The sequence below is a fragment of the Cavia porcellus genome, unplaced genomic scaffold (assembly GCF_034190915.1).
Source record: "Cavia porcellus strain 051 isolate PalLab524CR breed Dunkin Hartley unplaced genomic scaffold, mCavPor4.1 scaffold_9, whole genome shotgun sequence".
Classification (NCBI taxonomy): Eukaryota; Metazoa; Chordata; class Mammalia; order Rodentia; family Caviidae; genus Cavia; species Cavia porcellus.
In genome coordinates this window covers 35,631,564-35,658,379 of record NW_026947492.1, presented here as the reverse complement: position 1 = coordinate 35,658,379, position 26,816 = coordinate 35,631,564, and the positions used below count along the sequence as shown (strand labels likewise).

At 33.3% G+C, this 26,816-nt stretch overlaps 1 protein-coding gene across 3 annotated transcripts in view; it reads left to right on the top strand.

Moving 5' to 3' along the window:
* The window catches only part of Cntn5 (contactin 5), a 1,085,282-nt gene that overhangs the window by 1,024,834 nt on the left and 33,632 nt on the right, over positions 1-26,816 (top strand). For all 3 annotated transcript variants that reach the window (XM_063256195.1, XM_063256196.1, XM_063256197.1), the window contains 3 exons: positions 12,336-12,406; positions 14,228-14,462; positions 23,862-23,971. In XM_063256195.1, coding sequence (XP_063112265.1) covers positions 12,336-12,406; positions 14,228-14,462; positions 23,862-23,971 — 416 coding nt within the window. The remainder of the gene's footprint in view (positions 1-12,335; positions 12,407-14,227; positions 14,463-23,861; positions 23,972-26,816) is intronic.

Below are 26,816 nucleotides of genomic sequence, written 5' to 3'. Positions count from 1 at the left end.
TCTATCTTAAAATTACTCTTTTCCAAAGCAACAAAAAATGTTCTTTATATTTTGCTTCAGTGACATGTTTTGAATTTTCTAGCCTTCAAACATGTTGGTAATTTATAAAGATAATATAATTGGCTTGGTTCAACTTTTTCATACTAGTATTTTAATACTGGGATGGAAAAATATTAGCATAAGCAGTGCTAACTTAGTATAAATTTATGGCATGTTTATTTATAATGCAATTTTCTCACAAGTTTTGTTTAGATGGTGATTAAAGAAAAAGACAGATAAGCTTGTGTTTAATTATGTCACTATCATCAAACTAACAAATTTGGAATGAACTAATGAAAATATTTTTTAATTTAGTAAGATCACACTCAATAGAGTGAAATCACATTTCAAGAAATGAATTTGAAAAATACACTATTGTAGAAATGGAATGATATAAAATAAACACACCAACAGTGAATCTCCATTAATTGAACTTCAAAATAAATTACAAATTTATAATACTTCAAAGGCAAATAAAAAGGAGAAAAGTTAAAGCTCACTATGTACTTGTGAGACTTTAGAGTTTTTATTTTCTGTAACATAATATCAAAGCTCTTGCTGTAAATATCAATACTGGCAATCCAATTGCTTCAATTTTTAATGAAATACACACACATATGCATATGAAAGAGAAGTTCTACTTTTAATTCTGTGTTTGGGTTTAGGTCGTGATTATGTTGCTTTGAGTCATTTACTAGCATTGGAAACGCAGGCAAAAGGTCTTAAGACTGACTTTTCTCACTTACAGAATGAAGAAAATGCTACAACTATCTAATTTGACCATCATATTAAAAATATAATGTGTAGATACTAGCAGCTATTTTATCATCATTAATTTAAATGAATTATTCTTTTATAAAATGGACATTCAAACAATAGTAATCATGCAAAAACACCTCTTTTTATGGAGGACATAATTTCAAATTATTTACATGTGTCCTCTACTCATTCTTCCCAACCCCATGTCTGGCCTGACTTTTACAATCTTCTACTCTGGTTAGTACTGAATCTATAACTAGATTTCCAAGTGCCCCAAAGTTATATTTGTTTCGTGTACCGTAGATATGTCAAAGGAGCCAAGAAAGACATATTACAAGGACCTATTGAAAGACCATATGTAAATTCTTTTTCCACAGAGATTCTAGGACATTAAACTGTACTCCACCAATCCCTTTTAAATCAGAAAATAGTACTTTCAAGGAAAAATAGTATTTCTACATTTAAGAGCTGAATACTCCACCTGATAACTGTATCAAATACACAATGTGAAAAAGGCCTTTCCTATTCTTAGTACTTCCTGTTGTGCATCGTACCTGCATAGCTGGTGTAGTAAACAGACTAAATCACTGTAGTCTAAACATGAAATAGTGATATTTTTCTCCCACTATTACTCTGTGCTGTGATTCAATCATTTCCAGCTTCAGCCTCATTTATTTCTTAGGCACTTTTAGGTTCCAGGGCAGTCTTGTTTTCAGGTGTTAACAAATTTCACTTTAAGTAAAAACTACAATCTGTCATCCAATTTCATGCTGTCCCCTTTCACCCCAGCACAGGCCTGGCCCAGGAGTTACAGTCTCCTTTGTCATCTTCCTATTTCCTGCCACACCCTTCAATGGCTGCTGTGGCAGTTTCCAGGTCAAACAAGGAGGCGAAAAACAACTACTTAGAGAACGTGATTGGTTTCTCACTGAGTACCATGTGATGTTATGATGGCAGCCCTTTTTCTTTTTTGAGGTGTCTGCACATTTTGGAAACATCTTGGTCTTGATCAGGCAGCTTTACTGGTTATGATCCCAATAAGCCTGTCCAGAGTCAACTTCTAGAGAGTCCACTTGACCCATAGTACCATCCCAGATTAACAGCCACCAAACCTTAGAAATATAAGCTGTCCTCAAGAACTATTTTTGCTTTTGCGCAGATACCTCAGTGAAGGGAATAGGAAAGCCCACAAAACTCTGAAGCTCAACGTCATCCTGTCAGATAATCATTGAAGTCTTTCCTATGCGTGTCTTACACCTGTCATTATCAAGCTTATTTAACTTGACTAGTAAATGATACCTTCCTTTTTCAATAGATAGGTTTGAAGCAGACACTACAGCACAACCATCTTCTTTATGTATTTTAAAATTAAAAAAGAACAAAAATGATGACACAGAATTTCAAAACAACATAATAGGAGATTAACAATGGTTAATATTTTGCATATTATCTTCAAAGTAATTGCTCAGATTATCAGATCTAAGCATAAAAGAATGATCAAACAATGAAAGCACAAATCATTCTTTTTGATGAACTAACAGATTAGTAGTATAATTATTAATTATCTATAAATTATAATTAATCTATATAATTACTATTAATGTACATAATATATACTACATTGTCTAATACATATTAATATACAATTAATATGCAATTAATTAATGTATTATATATTAATTTATAATTGATTGTAAATATACAATAGAATCTTTTCTCCTTTCCTTCCTTTTCTCCTTTCCCTGTTGTTCTTTCCTTTAGAGCAGTTTATTCCCCTTTTACTTTCACAATATCTAATGTATATTTTGTATCCTATTTACTTTTATGAGTAAATGAATGTGGCTTGAGACCGTACTCATAAGTGAAATAAATCTAGCTCCCATATATATTGTCTCCCTAATGTAAAAAGCACATCCACCTTCTAAACTGACACTCTTATTCCAAAACAGCCATGCTGTGCTATAATCCCATGTGTGAGGTCTTCTCAAAACATTCAGTGCATGCTTAATTGTCAAATTGTTTTATAGTAAAAGGCAGCTTGTCATTACTCCTCCTGAAAACCTTCAAATGCACTTTTGCCATTGTTCTTGCTACTTTCTGAAACACTTCTGGAAGTCCTCTTTCATGAGTGCCTTGATAAGACGTTACCAAAAGTAAGGTGGGTACTGCTGCTGAGTGCTAGCCAACAGAAAAGAAGCCTAGAAAAACATTACAGTGTATCTTTATCCACCTTGTTCATTGGATATAGCACCACTAAACTTCTGGCTCTTTCCTAAAGGGAAAATGACCATGAAAGGGAATGGCTGTAATGAGTTCAGGATTTATTATCAGCCTTTGCAGTGCAACTAGACACACTCAGGAAAAGATTCCAGAATTGCTTTGAAAGTGGCAAGAACAGTACGCTCAAAGAGAAGAATATTTTCAGGTGGATTAATAGCAATGAGTCTTTTATTATACTACTTTTAATTTAAACTTTTTTATCACAATACAAAAGCAGAAGTCAGGTAATAGGAAACGATCGTAAAATTGTTTCATTTCTTAGCAGGTCTATAGTTTTCTTTAACCTGACTTTAGTATCTGAGATTACTTATGACTTGCAACAAGTCCAGAAAAAGACTTGTTTAACTTCTAATTACAATTTCTTTATTTATACACTATCCTTAAAAATATACTGTTTTTTTCCACATATGTAGCTCCCTGGCTATTGTCTTAAGAATGATACTTAGGAAATTTTCCTGTGGTCAGAAATCATGGAAGAGACACAGTAAAATTCCAATGTAATATAAACATATACTGCTTCTATAATAATAATTTTAAGATTTAAAAATACTACTATAATATAAGATGCAGCTGGATTAATTTTCTCTGGCAGTGTGGGGATTGACTTGGTAATAGAATTTAACAGGATTTTGAAAGCTAGGCTAAATAAAGACTTGGACTGAATCAAAAACAGAAGCCAATTTAAAAAGCATCCAATTTTCAGGTACTGGAATATAAGCCAAAGGGCTTAGGCTACATTGTTTTTAAACTTTTTACAGTCTAGGTTTCTAAGAAAATATTATATAGACAATAGAAAGTATTAACTGAAACAACTGGGAGAATCTAAAAGAAAATACTATTAAATGAACATTAGGATTTTCTTCAACCCAGTGAGTAATTTAATTATATTATTTTAATTATATAAAAGAAATGATTCTCAGTAATGTTAAAAAAAAGATAAAAATTATAGCAGGCAATGGACCTCTAAAACCAAACCTCACTTCTTAGAAAAAACAGAACGGCTCATATAGCAGACAGTATTCTAAAATGATAAAGCCACTGTTAACCAACCAAATGTGCTCTACAAAATGTGGTCAAGAAATATGTCTTTACTTTCAGAGGCAGTTTGCAAGCTGAGATATTCATTTTAAGAAACACCTGAAAGAAACCTGGAAATATTTAGGCATGTTTTTTTTCAAAGGAGGAAGAAAGGATGAGGTGCAAAATGACAAACAGCAGAGGAGCTGAGCATGAAAGATGAAAGGATGATAAGAAAGCATCCATCAGGATAAGTAGGAGCCCCTAAGGCAGATGTTTCCTGTCTGCCGAGGCCCTGTAATGCCACATCCATCCAGGCCTCACCCCAAGCACTTGCCACGCATTCTAGCATTCGACTTTTACATCGGTTCTTTAAAGCACTAATGGAGGATATACTCCCATTTTTCAGATTAACACAACAGAATTTATAGTTGTTCAGTAACTTGCACAGTTCTACCAAGAAAATAATGATAGTTCTGGAATTCTAACCCAGAGCTTATTCTAATTTTTTTTTTAGTTTTTCTTACTTTTATTTATTTTTCTCAACTATTATTTTTATTAAGCACATGTTCAATGTGTACAGTCATTACACTCCTCATGGAAAGCTGGCTCATACACACGACATCTCTACTCACTTTGACTTCCTTGACTTTGCCCTTCTCCTCTCCCAAATCTCTCAGTCCCCTTCTTAATTTGCAAAAGAGCTATTCTCCCTATTTCCTGTTATTTATCTTTATTTTATTTTTTATAGTTTTGGTTTCTCAAATAAGAGAAACATGTGATAGTTAACATTTGCATCTGATTTATCTTACTTGAGGGATTCAAAGCACATCCATTTTCCTATAAATGACTCGTTTATCCTTCTTCATGGCAGAGTAGTATCCCATCATGTATAAATATCACACTTTCTTCATCCACTCATATGTTAGTGAAGATATAGGCCTTTGAAAGACTTAACTGTTATGAATTTTGCAGTTTAAACATGTGTACACATGTACACTGTAATATGATGTCTTTAATTCTTTTCCTATTCAGATACTTGAATGAGAATAGCTGGGCCAAATGAAATTCCTAGTTCCCGTGTTTTGAGAGAGTTCTGTATTGATTTTTTTTAATAATGTGTGTACTAGTTTACTTTCCTTCCTACAATAAAGAAGAGTTCCTTTTTACCCACATCCTCACCAGCATTTATTATTATTTGCTATCTTAATGATGTTCATGCTTTATGGAGTAAGATGGAATCTCAGCATAATTTTAATTTGCATTTCTCTAATGACCAGAGATGTTAAACACTTTTTCATGTTTTATGTTTCATGTTTTCATGGTTTTTTTTTATTAGACATTTGTACTTCTTCTTAAAAGTATCTATTCATTTCAGTTGCCCATTTTTGGTTGGGTCTTTTTTTGGGGGGTAGGCTTTTATTGGAAATTTTAAAATATATTCTAGATTATTAGTCCCGTGTCCAAAAAAACATTGCTGGCAATTCTTTTTCCCATTCTGTATGTTGTGTCTCCATTCCATGAACTTTTTTCTTTAGCCATGCAGAGCTTTTTGAATTGTTATAATCCTATTTGTAGATTCTAATATTATTTCTTGCATAATTGGGAGTTTGTCCAGAAAGTCCTTTCTATATCAATGATGTCAAGACTTTTGTATTTCGATTTTGTATCTTGCTATCCTACTGGATTTGGTTATTAATTCTTGGCATCTATTGGTGGAATTTTGGTGGTCTTCTATTAGAGGGTCAGTCATCTGCAAATAACAATCATCTGACTTCTTTTGTATATACACAGTATCCCTTTTACTTCTTTTACTTTCCTGTTTGCTCTGGCTAAAATTCCAGTACTATGTTTACAGGAGTGTGGCAGCAGATGTCCGTCTTGTTTCTGAGTTTAGAAGGAAGGTTTTCAGTTTTTCCCCATTCAATGATGTTAGGAGTAGATTTGTCAGAAATGGCTTTTTATCAGATTTAGATAAGTTCCTTCTATACCTATTTTCTTCAGGGTTTTAATCATGAATGGAATTTTAATACTGTTAAAACTTTTTCTGCTTTAATTCAGATGATCATGTGGTTTTTATTTTTGCTTGTGTTTACGCTATATTTATTGATTTCGGGTATGTTGGACCATCTTTGCTTCCCTGGGATGAAGCCTACTTGGTCATGGAGTGCAAACTTTTTGATGATTTGTCACACTCCATTTGCTAGTATCTTGTTGAGGATATTTTGCATCTGTGTCCATTAAAGAGATCAGCCCCAGCTTTGCACAGGGGCAATGTGATAGCCTATGAGATTTATCTGAGGCATGATTGTTGCTAAGAGACTGGCCTGTAGTTCTCCTTTTTGAGTCCTCTGGTTTCTGAATCAGGGTAATGGAAGCTTCCAGGAATACTTTGGGAGTACTCCGTTGTTTTCAGCTTTATTACATAGTTTGAGAAATGCTAGCATTAAGTCTTCTCTGAAGTTTTTGTAGAAGTGAATGTGAATTTATTGAGTCCTGGCTTTTCTTAGTAGATTTTTTTTTTCTTAGTAGATTTTTATTACTGCTTGCGTTTCATTGCCTGGAACTGGTTTATTCATGTTTTTTTTTGTATTCTTGGTTCAGTTTTGGTAACTCATATTTATCTATCCATTTCTTCTGAATAATTCACAGTTTTAGATTGCAAATTCTCAAAGCAATTACTAATAATCTTCTGGATGTCAGCAGTATCCATTAAGATTTCACCGTTTTTGTTTTTAATTGCACGGACTTGGATATTTTCTTTCCTTTTGTGATAAAAACAACTAAAAATTTGTCTAATTTGTTTATTCTTTTGAAGAACTAAATTTGATTTTTTTTATTCTTCATATTATTTTCTTGGTCTCACCTTCATTAATTTCTGCTCAATTCTTCATAATTTCCTTTGTACTAACTTTGGATTTGGGATTATTCTTACTTTTCTAGGACCTTGAGGTGTATTATTAGGGGGTTTTTTGGACTCCTCTTTCTGATGTGAACATTATGAGTATAAACTGTTTTATTAGGACTGCTTTCAACATGTTCCCTGGGTTCTATTATGATGCACTAGCATTATTGATTCTGGGAACTGGCTAGCTTCTTTCCTAAATTTTTATGTGTTCCTTTGATTATTCTAAAGTATATTATTTAATTTTCATGCATTTTCATAATTTGTGTAGTTTATTTTATAACTAATATCTAGTTTCATTGCACTGTGATCTAATAGTATGAATAATTTCAGTGCTTTTGTATTTACTTAGGCATGCTTTATAGATAGTATGTGGTCTATTGTATGGGTTGGTGTGTGATATATTTTGGCAAATGTTCCATGTACCACTAAGAAGAATGTGTATTCTGTTGTCGTAGGACGGAATGTTGCACATATCTATTAAGTCCATTTGTTCAAATATATGGTTCAACTCTGGTATTTCTTTGATATTTTTATTTAGTTATCTTTATGACAGTGGTGTATTAAAGTCTTTCACTATATTTGTGTTTGTGTTTATGTAATCTTTTATATCCAATAGTGTTTATTTCATGAAATTGTGTGTGCCATTGTTCGGTACATCTAGATTTATCAATTCTATCTCTTCCCATTGAATTGTTCTTTTAACCAGTGTGTAGTGAACTTCTTTACCTCTTTTGCTCAATTGTGACCTGAAGCCCATTGTGTTTTAACATAGGAAAATTACTCCTATTTGTTTTAGTACTGTTAAAATGATTTTTTTAGCCTTTGATTGCTAGTCTATAAATTTCTTTTGGGATTAATTGTAATTCTTCTATACAGCATATCATTAGCTTTTACTTTTTGATTCATTCTGCTAACTACATCTTTTGATTAGGAAACTGAAATCACTCACATTGGGAGTTCTTACTTAATGGTGTCATCTTATTTCTGTCATTACATTATTTTCCCATTCTCGATTCCCCCACGAACACCTTTCTTTCCTTTTTCTTATCTGCTCAACCTTTCTGGTGTAGCCATTCAATTAGACTTTTTGTCTCTTTGTATGTATTTTTATTTTACTTTTTTTATTAGTGTATATTTGTTATATATAAAGTTTACACTTCTTACATGTAGCTGTTACATTTATATAACACATCTTAATCTTTTTCATCCCCTTTCTCCTCTCTAATTTGAGAAAGATCAAGCTCCCTATTACCTATCTTTATCTACCTTTTGTTTGATCTGTATTTATAATTTGGGTGTCTGAGATATTTTTGGAATACAGGTTTTGTGGTCATGAATATTTTAAGGTGTTCTTTCTTATGGAAAGTCCTCATTTCTTTGTCTGCTTTGAAAGATAATGTGGTTGAATAGATTAGTCTGGGTTGGAAGTTGTTTTTCTTTATGACTTGAAACATTTCACTCCAAGATCTCTAAAACTGCAGTTTTCTCTCCCACATTCTCCCTTCTCTTGCTATGTCTTTTTTTACCACCTGCATCAGCAAATCTCAAAGATTACCCCATCCTCTGTTTTTCCTTTTTGTAAATCAATGCAAATAAAGTTAAGGGAATATAAATTGAGAGTAACACCTAATTGTACCATATATACTCACTCCCTATATTCTTGATTATTAATATTTATAAGAAAGTTCAAAAATTAGATACATTGTACACTTCCTAAAATATACTAGAAATTTCTCTAGCCGATTGAAAAGTGCATACTACCTTGATTTCCAAATTTAAAAACCTGTTCCAGAAATAAAGCTTTAATTCCTATACTACCACCAAAACAATATCTTCCAAATATCCAAGAGGGGTATTCTATTCTGAGATCACATGTATATAGTCATAATGAACTTTTGGTTTTCATCATAGGCTTCCCCACTTTCTCTTTTGCAAAATGAGGTGCATAATAATGCTAAATCATTTTATTTCAATGATTAACAACTGTAGTCATAGTAGGGCCTAGGTTCAGGATGCTTTTGGTTCACAAATAAACTGGTTGGCAAAATTTTGATTTGTTTTCAAACTCTGCATTGTGTGACAAACACGACTCTGGCCATCTTTCCCACACTCTGTTTCCAGTGTCCAAAGTGGAAAAATAAAACCTAAAACAGCTAAACACTTAAAACTTATGTGAAATGTATCACTTACATTGTCTTTTCATGGAGGATCACAGCACAAAACTAACTTATGAAAGATCAGAGTTTAACTGGTTAACCGTGCATGTAAACTTGATTCTGAAAGCTAATATGGTCCTGACGTTTATCAATAACTGACTGAGGAAGAAAATGACTTCAGTGATTAATTCTAAATCAGATTCTTGATAATTATATTGAAAATACATTTAGTTTTTAATAAAATATGTATTTCTCTGAACTCAATTAAAGCATTTAGTAGATATTTAATTATATTCATTTTATACTTGTAATACAGATGATAGAACTTTTACATCAGAAGACCTCTAAAGAACTAAGTCAAATTCCTTTATATGACAAATAATTTTTTAATAAATTAATGGCTATAATTAAAATCAGTGAACTCTATAGTATTGACTGCAGAGATAATAACTATGTGCCACAAACTTGAAAAAGAAAGGAAGAACATGGCCTCCATTGGTCATCTGCATATAACTGAAAATTTAACCCAATTAGAGGTAGAGTACCCAAATGTTATGATCCTTACAACAAAGCTTAATTCCTGAATTTCAGATATTAAAATCTTAAATTTTCTGTTAGTAGTCCCTATTATATGTAGTAAGCCTTTTTAAATTTAAGAGTTGTGATTACACACATATATTAAAATACAATGATCCATAATGCCTCTTCATGTATCATTTGTGGATCATTAAAATAGGAGGCAGAATGAGAAAAAAAGAATCTTACTTCTTTATTTTGGTTATAAGCTCTCTTGTCTTTAGAAGAAATCAACCTCTTGATGTTTATTTCAAATAATAAAAGAAATTTTGCAGAACTTAAGTCATTTATGGATAATTGAACCTGGAGGTTATCCACGTAGAAAATAATAAAATCAGCGAACACCTTGCTTTCTTATCTCTTCAGAGTAAAAAATTCACTAAATGACCACCAGTTGCTTTTTATCTTTTTTACTTAAAAACTTAGAATTTTTAAATATATTTTCTAAAAAGTGAAAGTATTAAAGACCTGTGGAAAAATACAATCCAGGATTCAAAAGTTTGGATTTTAAATACTGCAGTTCTATGTATTTTATTGTACTAATGTGTTTTCAACAGACTTAAAGAGATGCCCGCTAGAGTCCACAGCCCACTCTCTGACTCTGATCTAGAGGATCTAAACATCTTTTGTAGTTGATGCTTGAGGAATGCCTAAAGTGTAAAAGGGATCTTCAGTGCCTTTCTACATGAAATCCATAACCATAAAAGTGATATGCACCAAGAAGATAAGTTTAAGTCCTAAATTTAAGACATAAACTTAATGCAATGTAATGGTCAAATAAGGTATTCAAATATGAGTTATTAGAGATAAACGTGAAATGCCATCTGTGTGTGTGTGTACACCTTTTTCTTAAATAGAAGCCATAACATATCAAATTGCCTACTCTATTCATCTGACTATACGTTAACAATCATAATATTCACAATTCTGTGATTAGCCACCAAGGGAGTATTTTGGAGCCTATAACTTTGTCCTTTTACACATACATTTAAATCTATTCCATCCTTTTGAACCTTGCATATACAGTTGAGCAGAAAATAAATTTAGAATTGCACATAGTTTTACAGTGGTTTTTCAGATTTGGCATCAAGGCATACTGATCTATGCCAGATCACTACATTTATCAATAACTAACTTAAACATTTATGTTAATAAATGATTTTCTTACTGTTCAACTAATCTGAGACATATTCATAGTCATTGCTGTAATGCCATTTGTTATCAGTTGAATTCCACCTGATTACTTGTATGAGAGTAAAGGTGATCCAGTTCCATGTAATTCTTAGGGAATCCATAAGACTGAAGTCCACAGATAAGTAACCTTAATATATTTACAATTATGAAAAAACACTGTATTGAACTATTTGTATATCTATTTTGCTGCTTTATTGATAGATGCTACATGTAGTTGAACAAAAAAAGAACTGTAATTTGGGCTCTGGAGAATACAGATTATTTATTGTTGTAGAACAAATTACACACTCACAAACTTTCCTCTGAACTTCCTGGGTCCAAAGAGAAGTCTTTTTTATTTCCTTTCTAGTACTACATAAACTTTGCTTCAGTTTTCTAGTATATAAAATTTTGTGTGACTATCTACCAGTAATTAATGGCTTTTCATTCAAGTATGAAATATATAGCAGTGAATTTATTATTTATGAGTATATATATATATATATATATATATATATAATTAAGAAATATATGCTAGGTAAGAAAGGCAATACTAAAGTATAAAATTGCTAATGCAAGCTCATAGCTTGGAAAATGATTTCTTTTAATAGTTTTCTTCATTTGATGGTTCTTCAATTGAAAATGTTCCCATTCAAATGCAGACTTTTTGGTGTGGTGCAGTGAAGGGAAATTTATTCCTTTGACACATTTAGTAATTCAATAGTTATTCATTTGAAAAGTTTCTCTGAGTGCCTATGTATTTTGCAGTGTGCAGAGATTGATTCAAATTTCTTTTTTTTTTTTTTTTTTGTCTTTTTCATTTTTTTATCGGTACCGGGGATCGAACTCACGACTGCCTGCTTGCAAGGCAGGTGCTTATGCCACTGAGCTAAATCCCCAGCCCCGATTCAAATTTCTTAAAGTGTTTATTCATTTAAGTAGATTCTCACTCCATGGTATGGTTAAAGTCTCTGTAAACTGGAGATTCCTGGGAGTTCTGGTAATATGAGGATGATGGAGTCAAGTTGTATACTCTCCAGGAATTTTGGAAGCCTTGAGGTGACAAAAATTGGTAAATATGAAAGAAGAATATAAAGGATGAAATTTGCCTAACCACTAGTAGATATCCAAAGCGTTATTGTTGCTATGATTTAGACATCACTAACAGAATATTTAACTGATAACTAATTTGGGGGTAAGGATATAGCCATAAAATACATATAAAATTATCCCACAAAGATCTGAAAGCATTTGATCACAAATATTTTGATTCAGGATTTAATTTGACCATTCGAACTTTAAAAGTAATGCTTGACTTATTTATTTCAGGATTTCATCCAATCTATGCAGGGTCATGACTTATCTATATTGTAAGGCAATTATACCTATGTTCACGCTCCTCACTTTCAGTCCATTTTTATCCACAGTTCCAAAGACAGCACCCACCAATGTCAGTGGCAGAAGTGGAAGAAGACACGAGTTGGTCATTGCCTGGGAGGTACGAAAGCCTTTACAGCTGTCAAAACTGGGGATTTCCTTAAACTAAGCCTACAGTTAAGAATATCTGTCCTGCTGCAGACAGCCTTAGTAAATTCCTCTTTAAGTGAAGGAATCACGTTGAGCATGTATTACTTACTGATATGAGTCTTTCTCATCTTCATACCAGGCTCCATCTGGTATTTTGGCCAAATAGAAAGTATGCTTTCCTGTCATATCAGCTGTCTCAGAACAAAGGCTGAATAATTAAAGCGTGTCCTCTTGCATATTGCTTCAGGTGTCTGTTTGGCTCAGTCTGATATTTATTTTACAGTTAAGTAGCTACCTTAACGTATTTAAAAACCATTGAGGAGGAAGGAATTAACAATAACTAGATACATAGCATAGAACCTAGATTTCTTATTTAACCAAGGCAACAATCCTTCTACTAGGAAAGATTTTCATCATGTTATAAATTTTGAAACTGAGGAGGAGTTTAAATACTTCTCTAATGAACAGAATTAGGACTTTGATTACAAAATTTGGGTTCTTTGGGCTACCATATCTTGTAGCCTTGAAAATATCTTTTGTCAAAGGAAAACAGTGGCAGTAAAAGACTTTAAGGAGTATATTTATTTCCCAAAGAGACACCTGACTTTTCCATATAGCCTCTTTCCCTTTAGTATTGAGACTATAAATACAGATCACTGGTAAAGATTTGACCTAGCATAGATTAGACTATGGGTTCTATCTCCAGCACAGGAAAAAACAACTTACTATTAAATGTAACTGTAGGTCATAGAATTATGCCTTAGAATTAAAAGATATGGATGTGAACAAAGTCCACTAGAGAAATAGAACAATTTCCTACCATCTCACCAAACCACAATAAAGTGTAGAGTAAAATATCTTTTAGAAACAAAAAAATCCTCAATGAGTATATCATCTGCTCTATTGCTCTATCCATTTATCTTAATGGAATTTCATGTTTTATTTTTATTTCTGAAGTTGTATTAACTTCTCAATATCTGACTTTCACTGAGACTTATCTCTGCACATGGAATTGCTCTTCCCTAAAGTTAATTGACAATGAACTTTGATATATTAGGTTTCATGCTCTTCCTTTCAATCAGTGCATAGTAGTTCAGCCAAAATTCAAAAGAAAAAATACTAACAAAGATTTTTTTATCTACTATGTGTTAAGCATTGTGCTAGTCAGTGTCTCACAGCTTTCTTCCATGTACTAGTCAATCACAATTATTCCTGTCTATGATAGACAGTTGAAAACCATTTAATAAAGTGTAAGCCACATACATACAGCACAAAGATTCCTTGAAAAAGTACCATAGTCCAGTTGCTTTGCATGTTCTTAGTGCACAGATGCAGCTGGAAGAAAGGGTCACATTAGTCTATTTTAGATGTGCTGTGCAGAGAGCTCTGCTGAGCATTACCACTGACAAGACATTCCTAACCACCAGACCATGTGACAGTTTTTCTCTACATTTTAAATTCTAGTGTGGAATCTAAGGCTTTCGTTTCAAATACATGACTAATTGGAGCAAATTTGTTTCACTTCAAGAGTTTTCAATACTCTTGTGAATTTTCTTACATACCAACTGATGTAATTTTTAATTTTTAACCTTTAAAGGTTTTTAAGTTTCCCAAAACTGCCAAAGTTCTTCCTATTTTAGTTTCTACCATAGTATAGGGTTTGAGCTTTCTTTTTTCCTGTAGCTCTTCACCACTAAAAAAAAAAAAAAAAAAAAAAACAAGATTTAGAGATACTGTATAGTTTTCTTAATCACTCATACTGCTGATAATTAATTGTAATTTCCTTCTTTAGCCAGTATCTGAAGAGTTTCAGAATGGGGAAGGCTTTGGCTATATTGTGGCTTTCAGACCAAATGGAACACGAGGCTGGAAAGAAAAAATGGTGACATCCTCTGAAGCTTCCAAATTCATCTATCGAGATGAAAGTGTCCCTCCACTGACTCCCTTTGAAGTGAAGGTTGGCGTTTATAACAATAAAGGGGATGGACCTTTCAGTCAAATTGTGGTCATCTGTTCAGCTGAAGGAGGTCAGTTTGTTTATCCCTATTATTTGATTCAAGATCATCACATCTTATGTGGTTATTTGAATAATGAGAACCCTTGTTCTTATATTAGAGAATCAGAAAGCCAACATAAAATAAAATTTATAATTCTACAGTTTATATATGTAGATGTATATGGCTTTTTAATGTTAACAGAAACAAATCAGTATACATAAATTGCATTATGTTTTTTTAATCCCTAACATGTTTCCATAATAAGGCCAGTAATCTTATAATGTTTCCATTCTCTGGCAAGTAAATTCCTTTGATTAGAAATTTAAACCTATACATAAAATAAATTTAAATAAAGACTATTTATATGATCAATAAATAGTTGTTTCTAACTCAATTCACATACCATTATATTAATAAACAAGTATCAGGCAGGCCTTTCTGACAGATATTTTTCATGTCATTAAATCCTCATGATAATCTTATATAATAGCCATTGAGTAGAAAGAGAAATTAAAGCTCAGAAAAGTTTGAGAACTTGCTAATGATTATAAAGCTTTTAACTGAGAATTAAATCTATAGCTAACTAATAAGTCATTGGTTTTCATAGCATGCTATCAATGTATACATGGCTACATATAATTCTTAAAATAAAACTACTAAGTGTGCAGTATCTAATCCCAAATGTAATCATTTTGCTGATGAATAAACTGTTAAATTGACACTCATGATTAAAGTCAGTAGCTAGTGGAGCTAAGTATCAACCTTCCAACATCAAAATCCTACTTTCCTTCTAATTTTCTAAGTAAAGCAAACATAATTAATATAACCCCCATAGTTTAGCGTTTACTCATAATTCTTATTTTATTCAGGTCCAATTTGAACTTTCTCTGCCAACTAAAAATTATTTATTGCTTAAATTTACAAATGAATGAGAACATGTTACACCAAAGGCAGCACTCATTTGACCCCTCAGATTAGCAGGTTGTCACAAACTGACTCTTGTACTTCTTACATGCTCATGTGTGTCCTGAGTAACTCAAAAGAGTTATTAATATTTTGGGGGGATCAGAGTGGAAAGTAATATATAAAGGTTACTTTAATATAGAACAAATTTAGTGTTTGATTTATGTGAAGATGTCATTTTTTGGTGAAAGCTGCCTTGTGTTTTTAAAATATAGAATTAAATTTTGAAGCAAAAGCAAAAAAATGTATCCTTATTGAACAATGGTCAAGAAAATGAAGAACCAACTAGCAACAAGAAATCACAGGTATTTCATTGAGATACCAATGCATTTAGCATCTCAAGTTCTGATGTGTTTTCAGAGAAAACTGTGTGCTGACTATTTATTTTATAATTTACACTTACACTTAAAACCAAATACATCTAAGCTATTTATATGATCAATAAATAGTTGTTTCTAACTTAAATAGCAAGCTGAAATCTTCTTTTCAGACCACTCAGTCCCAGTAAGACTAAGTAACATATCCAAGTTCATACCAGCAAGTGACAGAATTGTAAAATAACACTAGTAAATGACACAGCTGGGATCTTCACCAGGTCTATGTGATTCTGAAGCACAAGCATTAACCCGTATACAATCTCGCCAGGGATGTACATAATAATGATATTTTCTATTATTTATTATCCCAAAGATCTACTTGGAAATACATGTTTTATTCAGGAAGTGCATACTCTTGTTGCTTTAAAGTTGCTCCAACCTAATTATCAAGCACACAGCCCCCGAGGTCACATGAGGTGAGCGGCAGAAGTTGTGTACATGCTTTGTATGGTAACTCCGGTGCAAACTTTGAGAAATCCAGCTTCGTAAGTTTCTTGTCAACCTTTATTTTAAAATTAAATTATGGCAGCTACCTTTGTTTAAATACTATACTCCCTTAGACTTGACATGCTTTGCCCTTCGGACATTTCTCTTTTAAGCTAAAAAAAAAAAAAAAAAAAAAATGCATAGTTTCCTCAGAGACACTGAGGTTGTTGCTGTAACATATTTCATGATCACACTTTCTTTGTAAACTAAAATATAAAATATATAACACATATTAAGACATAAAACCTGCTTTTATTCAGACACTAGAATTCAAATATACATGTGGCATTTTTCACTAATTAAATTTATAAAATTAGATCTTTATGTATAAATATGAGTACAAAGTTGGCATAATTTTGTTTCAACAAAAAAAATTCAGGACAAGGGAAAAGAAGTGCTTTTCCCTGGAGTAGGAACAACCTCATTTAAATACCAGAATTGCTCCAGAAACGCAAGGAAACATGCTCACAGTGAAAGGTAGTATTTTGAAGGGAATTAATGACATTGTGTCTTTCACTGTAATACATTTTCAAAATTTAAAAACCCATTACATTTTTAATCACACCTCACATGTAAGCATGTGGCATATAATCATGTTATATAACAAATAATGGTATAACAGTTTTTATAAAGGTATAGTTTGCTGAAGAAACTATAGTAGTAAAGAATATTGCAAAAAATATGGTCACAATATGATTTGAAGCAGTATATTTACCTCTTGAAACTCCATGTTTCTACCCTTTAATAATAAAGTTTTTAAGTAGAACATCTCTGGATGACTTCACAAATTGCAAAAGTAAACTTCTGTCAATTTATTCTATGTTCTAAGACATAGAACATTCTTTTGAGCCACTGTCCTTTCAAATAAGTAGAGATAATAAATTAGGTTTTGCTATACAACAGAAGTGGACAAATTAATATTTACATTCACTTGAAAAATTGCCTTAACTGAAAGTGAGCGACCATTTCAAAGACTGAACCAATTTCTGAGACTCAAGACCCGTAACAAGTTTGCCAACTACAGGTTTTAGTTGCAGCTCTGTCTGTACAGGCTCCTTCTATTCTATTGGCATTCACACCATTTCTTTGCATTTTTATCAGTATATTCTTGGCTCAAGCCCCACATATCTAACTTAAATTGCATTTCTACTTAACTGCTTAAACACTGCTTCTTTATTTTTCCATTAATGTGATGCACGCTTTTATACTTCCAAATCCCTCCATATCCTTAGATACAATAAAAAACAAACCCCTCATATTGCATTTCTATTTAGAGGCTTAGTTTTTCTTCATATCAAGAATACTGGCTATATACGTGGAGCACCATGAAAAAGCCACTTTTTCACAGATAACACAACTGGAGGGGAAATGGTGTTAATATGTAGCCACCAGAACTTGTGCTATTTGAGGTACAAAACAAAAAGCACACAGGCATATCTTACAGGACTACTTTTTAGTTCTTCCCACTGGAACATCAATGATGAATAACAATTCCATCCAGAATACCAGTGCATAAGTGTTATGACCATTCATCCATACTTCATAATTTTGCTTTCAAAAAATTCTACTTCAATGTAAATAAGAATTATATAAGGAAAACCTTAAGTCAATCTGTTATTAAAGGAATGATCTCTTACAAATACTAATATTTGGTAAGTCATTTCCAGAATGACCTTGACTTTCGCATTTGTAAAGTTGATTCTGGCCTTAGAGTACTGTAAGAAATTATTAAAGAGATTCTTATGCTAACACCCTTGAGCTTTTGAAACCTTTCAGTGTTTCTACAACAGAAGTAACCCTTAAAGGCTCTGTTGATGTCACGTAACATCTGATGTAAGACTGGTACAAAAGATATTTGCCAGCCAGCATTTCCATGCACCCTGTACATCTACCACATATCACACATGTCAGACCATGAAAGAAAGGAAAACAGGAAGGAAAGAAGGAAGAAAGGAAAGTGTACATTTGTACCCCTAACTAAACTACAGATCTGTAGGCATGGTAAAGTCCTGAGCAATGTGCTCACTTTAAAAGCAATTCCATTCTTTTAAATAAAAGCTAAGTTTCAAAACAAAAGTTAAAGGGCATGGTAAAATTCATTAAAAATTTGCAAGATGAAAAGTCAAAATCAGTGGTTCATTCTCAGATTTCTATTGTTTTCTTTTTTAAGGTGGATGTGTGTGTGTATGTGTGTGTGTGTGTGTGTGTGTGTGTGTATGCGGATTAAACTCACAACCTCGCAATTGCCAAGCAGGCACTTATGCTGCCACTGGGACCACCGGCGCCACATTTCTATTTTTATTTGTTTGTTTGTTTATTTGGACAGGGTTTCACTCTATAATTCAGAATCCCTTTGAGCTCACTAGTAGCCCAGGCTGGCCTTGAACTCAAGGGAATCCTCCCGCACAAAGGTCTCAAGTGCTGGGTTTACAGGCATGCACTATCCCGCCTGACCACTTTCACATTCCTAGAAATATTTAATAGTTAAACTTATATCCATTTCCCTTGGCTCTTATTACTTAAAACTTTGGATCAGAAGAACCAGAGTATTCATTTATATCTAATAGAAAAACAGAAATTCAGTATATTTTTTTTATTGTGTTTTTGTTTTGTTTTGTTGAATCAGGGTCTTGCTATGCAGTTCACTCTGGCCTTGAACTCACTTTGTAATCCAGGCTGGCCTTGAATTTGCAACGATCCTCCTGCCTCACCAATATATGTTAATTAAACATTGAAAGATTTCTTATTTGTGATGTACTTTAACATTTTCGGTGTAGGCTCTTTGGAGCTGGGAGGTTCACTGGATTTTTGTTGTTGTTGCTGCTACTGTTTTTGGCTTTTGCCTTACATTTAAAAAGTGTACTGCTTTTACTTTTCTTAAAGCCTGAAAGGCTCTTTTCATTTAAAGAAAATGATATGCAATTATCTCCTTGCAAACAAAACTACTACAATTCAAATTAAAACCCAACATTCATAAGGAGTTATTCTCCAGATGAGTTGTTAGCTGAAAGTGAGCTCAGTGGGATTTATGTGAACTTGAAAATTAATAAATTGACACATTACTTATAAAATACAAAAAATAATTCCTTGTCTTTGCCAGATGATCTACTTGATTAGTGTCTATAAAAGTTCAACTACAGCTATCTTCTCTGAATTTTTAAATAATGAAATCATAACCCTCCTCCCAAGAAATGTATTAAATTCTCTTTTGATTAATGCTATTGCTCACCCTCCTGGGATTCAGATGTATAATCAATATTACAAGCACATCCTCCTGTATTACTTGGAGAACTCTGATTGCTGGGTCAACAAATGTGTTATCTAGATTCATGAACATGGTAATACTGTTCAAATTTTTTAATTCAACAGATACTGAACTCTATCAATGAGCACGTCCACTTCATATCCCCAGATTGAAACAAAGGAGTTATCTATAGCCTCCGTAATATCATCACAAGCCAGAGAAACAGATCCTTTTAAGTCTTTCAATCTACTAGAAATAATACCAGTTTAATCTCAGACATAAGTTCCTGAGTTTTCATCAAATTACCTGAGTGAAACAGATAATACTGACAGAAAGCATAGTGTGATTCCAAGTTCAGGAGAGTTTCAGAAATGCCCAGATATGCTCTGTAATGAACAGTGCAGCGGTGGTTCAAAATTATAAAACTATCCACGAACTAAGGATAAAGGGAATTGAGAGTAAACCTGTGGCAAGATGAACAGGGAGATGAAAGGGGGTTAAGCATTGTCTAGAAGTAGGAAGTGCAAGCCCGGAACGTTCAACATGAAAATTCTTGAGAGAATTTAGAAGTGGAGAGGTGAGGAGAAGAGAGAGCAGTAGCAGAGCAGATGCATGAGGTGCGGGCAGCATGACGATGCCCAGAAGCAGGCGGGAAATGGGGCAGAGCTTTGCTGCCTGTGTGCAAATCAATCCTTCTGCCACTTGGCAGCCATGTGATCTCGGGTGGCTTAACTTCTCTGTTGCTCAGTTTCCTCCTAAGAAAAGTAGTGAAACTAGTAATAGAGGTGTGGGGGATGTTAATACATGTAAAAAATTAAGCAGGCTTGCAACGTAGCAAATCCCCAAAAGCTGATAATTATTATTATCTCTTTGGGTTCTTCCCCTCATCTGTTTTGTTTCTAATCATATCCTACCTGTTGCTTTGTAAGTTATTAGGAAGAATTTAGGTAGCAAAAGGATGAATTATAATCACTCAAGAGCCTGAGGCAGGAAGATTGCCACAAGTTCGAGGACAGCCTTAACTACACAGGGAGACCCTACCTCAAAAGCAAACAAATAAACACTAAGCCAAACTGAAAAATGAAAGAATGAAGTATATAAATTTCTAATAATATATCTTCTCTATACTGCAAAATTGATTCTGAAAGATTAACAACAAGTCAGCTGCTTACTGGGCACAAAATTTAAGAAGAACAGAAGGAATACTTCAGAATTAAGTTTGCATTTGAGTAATTTCGAAGCCAGAAGTAGAATTTGAATACATACTCCTTGGTACATATAATTTTTCACACCTGTAAAATGAGGCCATGAATTTAAAACATAGCTTTGTCATTCAAAGGCCTCCAGGGTTAGATATGCAATAGAAACTCGAGGTATCATGTGGGATGGTGGAGGGCAACAGGGTCTCCCACAAAAACAGCCGCCCTTCTCTAGGGAAGTGAACTGCTCATTGTCACATGCCAACCCTCTAAATTTCACGCTTGGTTCTTCCTCTCATTTCAAAGTCATAAATTCTACTTTATTCATATAGTAGATTATGGTGTAAATGTTGGATTAATTTAATTACTTGAGCCCATTAAACAGACAAAGCCAGACATGGTGGCGCACATCTGTAATCTGAGGACTCTGGAGGCTGAGGCAGGAGTATCTCTGCAAATTTGAAATCAGCCTAGGATACGAGTTGAGCTCATGGTTAGCCTGAACAGCATAGTGAGATCCTGTCTTAAAAAGACTAAATAAATAAGCAAACAGATAGACAGACAAAATGATGGAAAAGAGCCACTGGTCAGACTTTTGCGACTTTTGATCCAAGTGATTTTTTAAAACCCTCTTTTAATTGCCGGGGTCCAGTTGTTTCCAGATAGAGCAGTGAGTTCTAATCGGGCTTTCTGTGATCCATTCGGTTATTCCTGCCCACTCAGCTATCAAGCAGTCCATGGACAACTTCTAGGAGAAACTGAGTGAGCTTTTTAGTGTGTGCACCATGCTGAAATTTTCAAATCATGATAGCCTGGATCTACTTCTGATACTATTTAGATCAAAAATGTAAAACAAGTTAAAGGAGCTCCTGCATGAGTCCTTTACCCTCATCCCATTAGATGCACCAATAATGTGCAAAGACCAAAAATGCAACTATGAAATGTCAGGTGACTGATTTAAAATCCTCAGAGCTTTTAAATAGAAATTAAGATGCCTGGCTAGAAAGTAGGTTTCTGAACATTTTTGTTTTTCTTTTACTTTGTTTTCTGGTTTTTTTTTTTTTTTTTTTTTTTTACATTCTTGTTGAGAGGTGTTTAAACTTGTATAGTGCTCCTGAGAGCTGACAGAGAAGTAATTTCTTTTTCTAAAGATAAAGAGGAATAGAAAAGCTGCCACCCAACCACATGTTTTGTGCTTCTGAAATTATTTATCCCCCTGCAATCTTCTCTGACAAAGATGTAATTGCTCCAGTAATATAATAGCTGAAAGAAGGCATTTGGCTCACAAATCTCTGCAACACATTCATTCTAAATCGAGAAGCAAAACTGCAACTGAATACCAAATGATATGCAAAGTGTGGTTCCCTTAGAAATGAACCACATCCTAAATCCTAGAGATCAAATTGTACACACCTCAGAACATCAGCATTTCCTTTCATTTAATTGTAAAACTGAGAATTTTAACTACTCTTGACTAGAAGGGTTCCCAGAATGCATTCTTTAAAACACTGAGTGATAAGTAAGTACTGGGGAGTTAAAAAGGGGGTAGGTGAAAACCACAAAAGACAATAATAAACCATTCAAAGGATCAAGAATCTACAATGTACGCTGTGATGGAGTCAGTCTTAGCTTCTGTGGAAGATTAATGTGAATTGAGCAAATTATTTTTGCTGACAAAATTATATCATATGATTTTAATGAAAGCTTTACCAGAAGAAAAGCATTACTTTGTACAAATATATACCTGTGAAAAATATCTTCTGTATGCTTTTTACAGTAATGAATAGATTTTTGACTGATACTTTTCAATTAATAATATTAAAACATTAGGCAATTGTATTACTATCTTCTATTACAAAGGGAAATATCTCAGAAAAAGTTACAATTGTTTCAATATCTGTCATAATGCTTTTCAGAAATCTTGTGTAGAACTCTGTCTTTGTTATCTTTTTCTATCTTTGGTATACTGGCACTCAGAAAACTAATTTTAGTGCATGAATCTGCATTCTTAGCAGTGATACAAGGTTAGTTTCAAAATCTCTACAATTTTTAAGGGTTGTGATTCTTTTAAAATAGATTTTATATAGAACTACCTGGCCTAATATATAGCCTTTATTCTGTCATTTTATTTAACGTGTGTTTGTGATAGTATTTATGATTCATTTATGTCAAAATTAGAAATATTTTGTTGCTCATAGAGTAGACAACCTAAAATTAAAGCCACCTTGATGGATGCCAGTCAGATATTGTGTACTTAAAAAAAATAGTAGGAAAGGTCACTAAGCATAGAAACAAATGAAAGGGTGGTTTTGAGCAATAGCACCAAGACCTTCAGGGATTTTTCTATTAAGCTCACACCTGTTTTAAAAGTCAATGCATGCCTTTTGAATATCATGATTCATAGCACATTTTTTTTACAATTATAGAAATGTAGTTTTGTGATTAGAGCATCAAAATAATATATAATGTAGTCTGTATGTTCCTGTACAATTAATATATACTTGTAAATGATCATTTTAAGGCCAACTATAGTGCTACATATTTATGTGCTTTATAATAATTAAAACTAGTCCTAAAATCTATGAGATAATACTCTTAAGCCATAATACAGAACATGGAACTAGGTAATAGAAGGAGGTAAAAACAATTATCTAAAGGTAAATAAAAATTATTATTTTATTTATTAGATTTGTAAAATAACATTAAAAACACATTAATGGGATATGATATTTCCATACATGTATGCATTATATAATCTCAAATAAATTTTTAAAGGCAAAAAATATTACAGCAGCAGCAGCAACAACAAAATGTCAACCCTGACTCCATCGTCCCTGCCCCTCATCAGTGTGATAGAATGTCAGACAACTTTAATCAGACCATTTAACTTCTCCAGAACTGTCTTGGCCAGCCCAAGAATAAAGGCCTCTTGTGCTTATCATTCCAGATTTGTGATTTGTCTTTGGTAAGGTATTGATGAAACTTGACTTTAATAGAGAAATACAAAAGATCGTCTTTGTTACTTTTGTTTTCTGTAACTACCAGAGCTCCTCATTGCAAAAAGTAGAAAGCAGTGAACACCTGGTGGGTTTAGGTGCATTACTTTGATAGACATACTTGTTATATTCATAGCTTATTATTTTCACTTTCTTTCATACAGAGCCCAGTACTGCTCCCACTGATGTAAAGGCTACAAGTATGTCTGTGTCAGAGATTCTTGTTGCATGGAAACATATTAAAGAGAGTCTAGGAAGACCACAGGGATTTGAGGTATGAACGGAATTACTGGAAATAAGCCTTGTTATTTCTGTTGGTGCTACAGCCTCCTAAAGAGATGGTTTGGTGACATTTCGACGGAATTAGATTCCTTTGAAATTCTTTTCTACGCTACAGTAAGAAACACTGTTTTACTGACAAGTACTGTGTCCTTCATTAGCTGACTTATTTTTCTGTATAGTAGCTTATATAATACTATGCAAAGATACAAAAAAAGAGATGAAAACAGAGTATTAGATAAAATGAAGAATTTCAGATATTTACTGATATCTACTAATTTATTAGTAATTTAAATGTTCCTGTGTCTTTCTAATAATGAAATATATAAAAACAATTTTTTTTCTTTCTTTGGATTTATCTGTTTTATATTAATAATAAATTCTCAAACTTTGCTTGAAACCCAGGGATATGTATCTAATTGTTCAAATGTCTTTTTATTCACTAAATATTGTTATTTTAACTATCACAATATCAGAATTATAATTGCTGAACATTGCATATCAATTCAATGGCTTCCAGTAAGTTGTAGCCTCCACAAGGACTAGAAGATTACTGTAAGTCTGAAAACTTGAATATTCCCTGGCAGCAAGATCACTGTTTCTCCTCCATATTTTGTTTTTGCCCTGTTTGCCAGGCTGAGGTAGGAATGAATAGAGTAATTTGAAAAGACAAAAGGTAGCTGACATCTGACCAGTATTTAAATTTTTTAATTCTTAAAATTATTGATTCCTTTAGAATCTTTGCTACTACTTCTATTAAGAGAAAATTTGTTGTTTTTAAACAGTGTGATATAGAAGTCTTGCACTCGAACATAGTTCCAATGTTGAAATAAATTTTTAAATTCTATTTGACTTTTCAAATGCTTGATTACTATTTCATTAACACAGCTAATATTATCGGGTAATGATTACTGTGACAAGAATTTATCTAATCTCAGAGTTACTGCAAGAACTAATTTTAAAAAATTACTTGGCTGCATAATATTATGGGCTTATTTTTTATAATTTCGCTTTGATTCATTATTTGGCATAATAATCCAGTAGTGTCTTATTATGACTGCATATTTTTATTAATATCTGTTTCTACCTATGCATACTGCAGGGACCATGTCTATTTATCACTGAATCCCAGCAACTAAAAGCTGGGATAGGCCATTGTAGATATCTACTGAAAGAATGAACGTCTGAGCTTCACAATCACCCTATTGTTATATGGCTGTAACTATGGTAGCTGGCCCAAGTTCCCTTTCTGGGCCAGCACACGGTCCCCCAGCTGCTATGGATGTTGGCTAATAATGGTTCTCAACTTTCCCTCTGGAGAATTGAACTCCACTAAGATTTGCCTTGCCTGGAAAGTTGAGGAAGTCACGGAAGCAGCCAAAACCAATGCCTAACTTATCCTACTCTCTTGCGGCAAGAAAAAACAACTTTATGGTTGTTCTGCGATGCAGAGCACTTGCTGTGTGCATCAGATCAAGACTAGGTTACCTGGAGCCACACGTTTGCTCAGCTCCCTCATGTAGCATTTTTCCCTGCCTTACTGATTTTTCTCTGCAAGCACTCTTACATTAAATCACAGATGCTCAAATCCCTACTTCAAGCTTTGACTCTAGGGGACCCAACTTCATAAAAATAACTGCCTAAGTGCATATCCGCCCTAGATCTCTGAGTCAGAGCCCTTGGAGGCAGTTGTCTGACACATAATTTAGCAAGTCACAAGTATATTCTGATGCATAGGGCAGTGAGGAGCCAATCTCCCATCGTCTCACAGTGGTGATCCTTCACACAACCAGTTACCCTCATTCTTTTTTTTACCTCCCTAAAAGCTTGTGATTGATGTAACCACCATGACTCACTGTAGTGACATGTCTCTATGGTACCTTGCAGTAGTCATGTAAGATTAAACTATGTGCATAATTTTTCTTTTCCTAAATATAAATCATTCATTAACTTAGTAAATATTTATGAAGGCCTCTCAAATATCATATTTTGATGTAAATTGTAGGTAGGTCTAAAATGATGAACAAAATAAAAGTGGCACCTTTTGTCTTCCCTATATTATAGTGGAAAGATAATAACACCAAAATTTCCTAAAATGTGTATGTTATAGTTTCAGTTGATGATAACCCTCTGCAGAAAAGTAAGACAGGACAAGAAGATAGTTAAGAGAGTATTTTTAGAGGTTTGAAGCGACCTCCTTTCTGAGACCAGGATATTTACATAGGCAGTACTGAGTGAAAGGGATGAGTACAGGAAGATGTAGAAAGACATGTGGTCTTGCGAACCAGGGTGAAAATTTTGGATTTGGTACTAAATACAAAAAGCCTTAAGCATTTAAGGATTTTTTTTAAATATAGAGAGCATGTCAATATGTGTCATATTTTTAAAATCTCCTTCTGTCTAGCAGATAGAAAACAGGATCTAAGAAAGACCTCAGGGAGGAGCTTCATAAAGACAGTTGAGACAGAGTGATAGTAGCAGTAGATTCAATGAGAAATTTTCCCTGTAAGATACTAAACTTTGAAGATGTGAAAATGTCTGATAATGAAGTTAATATGGGCCATGAAAAAGAGAAGAATGAATAGTAATTCTAGATTTTCTGAACCAAGAAAATGCTCAAATGACACTGTCATTCACAGAAATGTGAAACTCAGAAAGTAGATTTAGGTTGAAAACTCAAGTATCATTTTGAATAAGCTTTATAAACCTTTATTTTTGTTTTGTTTTGCATGATACAAGGAATTAAATCTATGACCTCAAGCATGGTAGGCAAGTACACTACCACCAAGCTCTGCTCCCAGCCCAAATCATTTGTATTTCTGCAAGAAGTTGTCAACGTA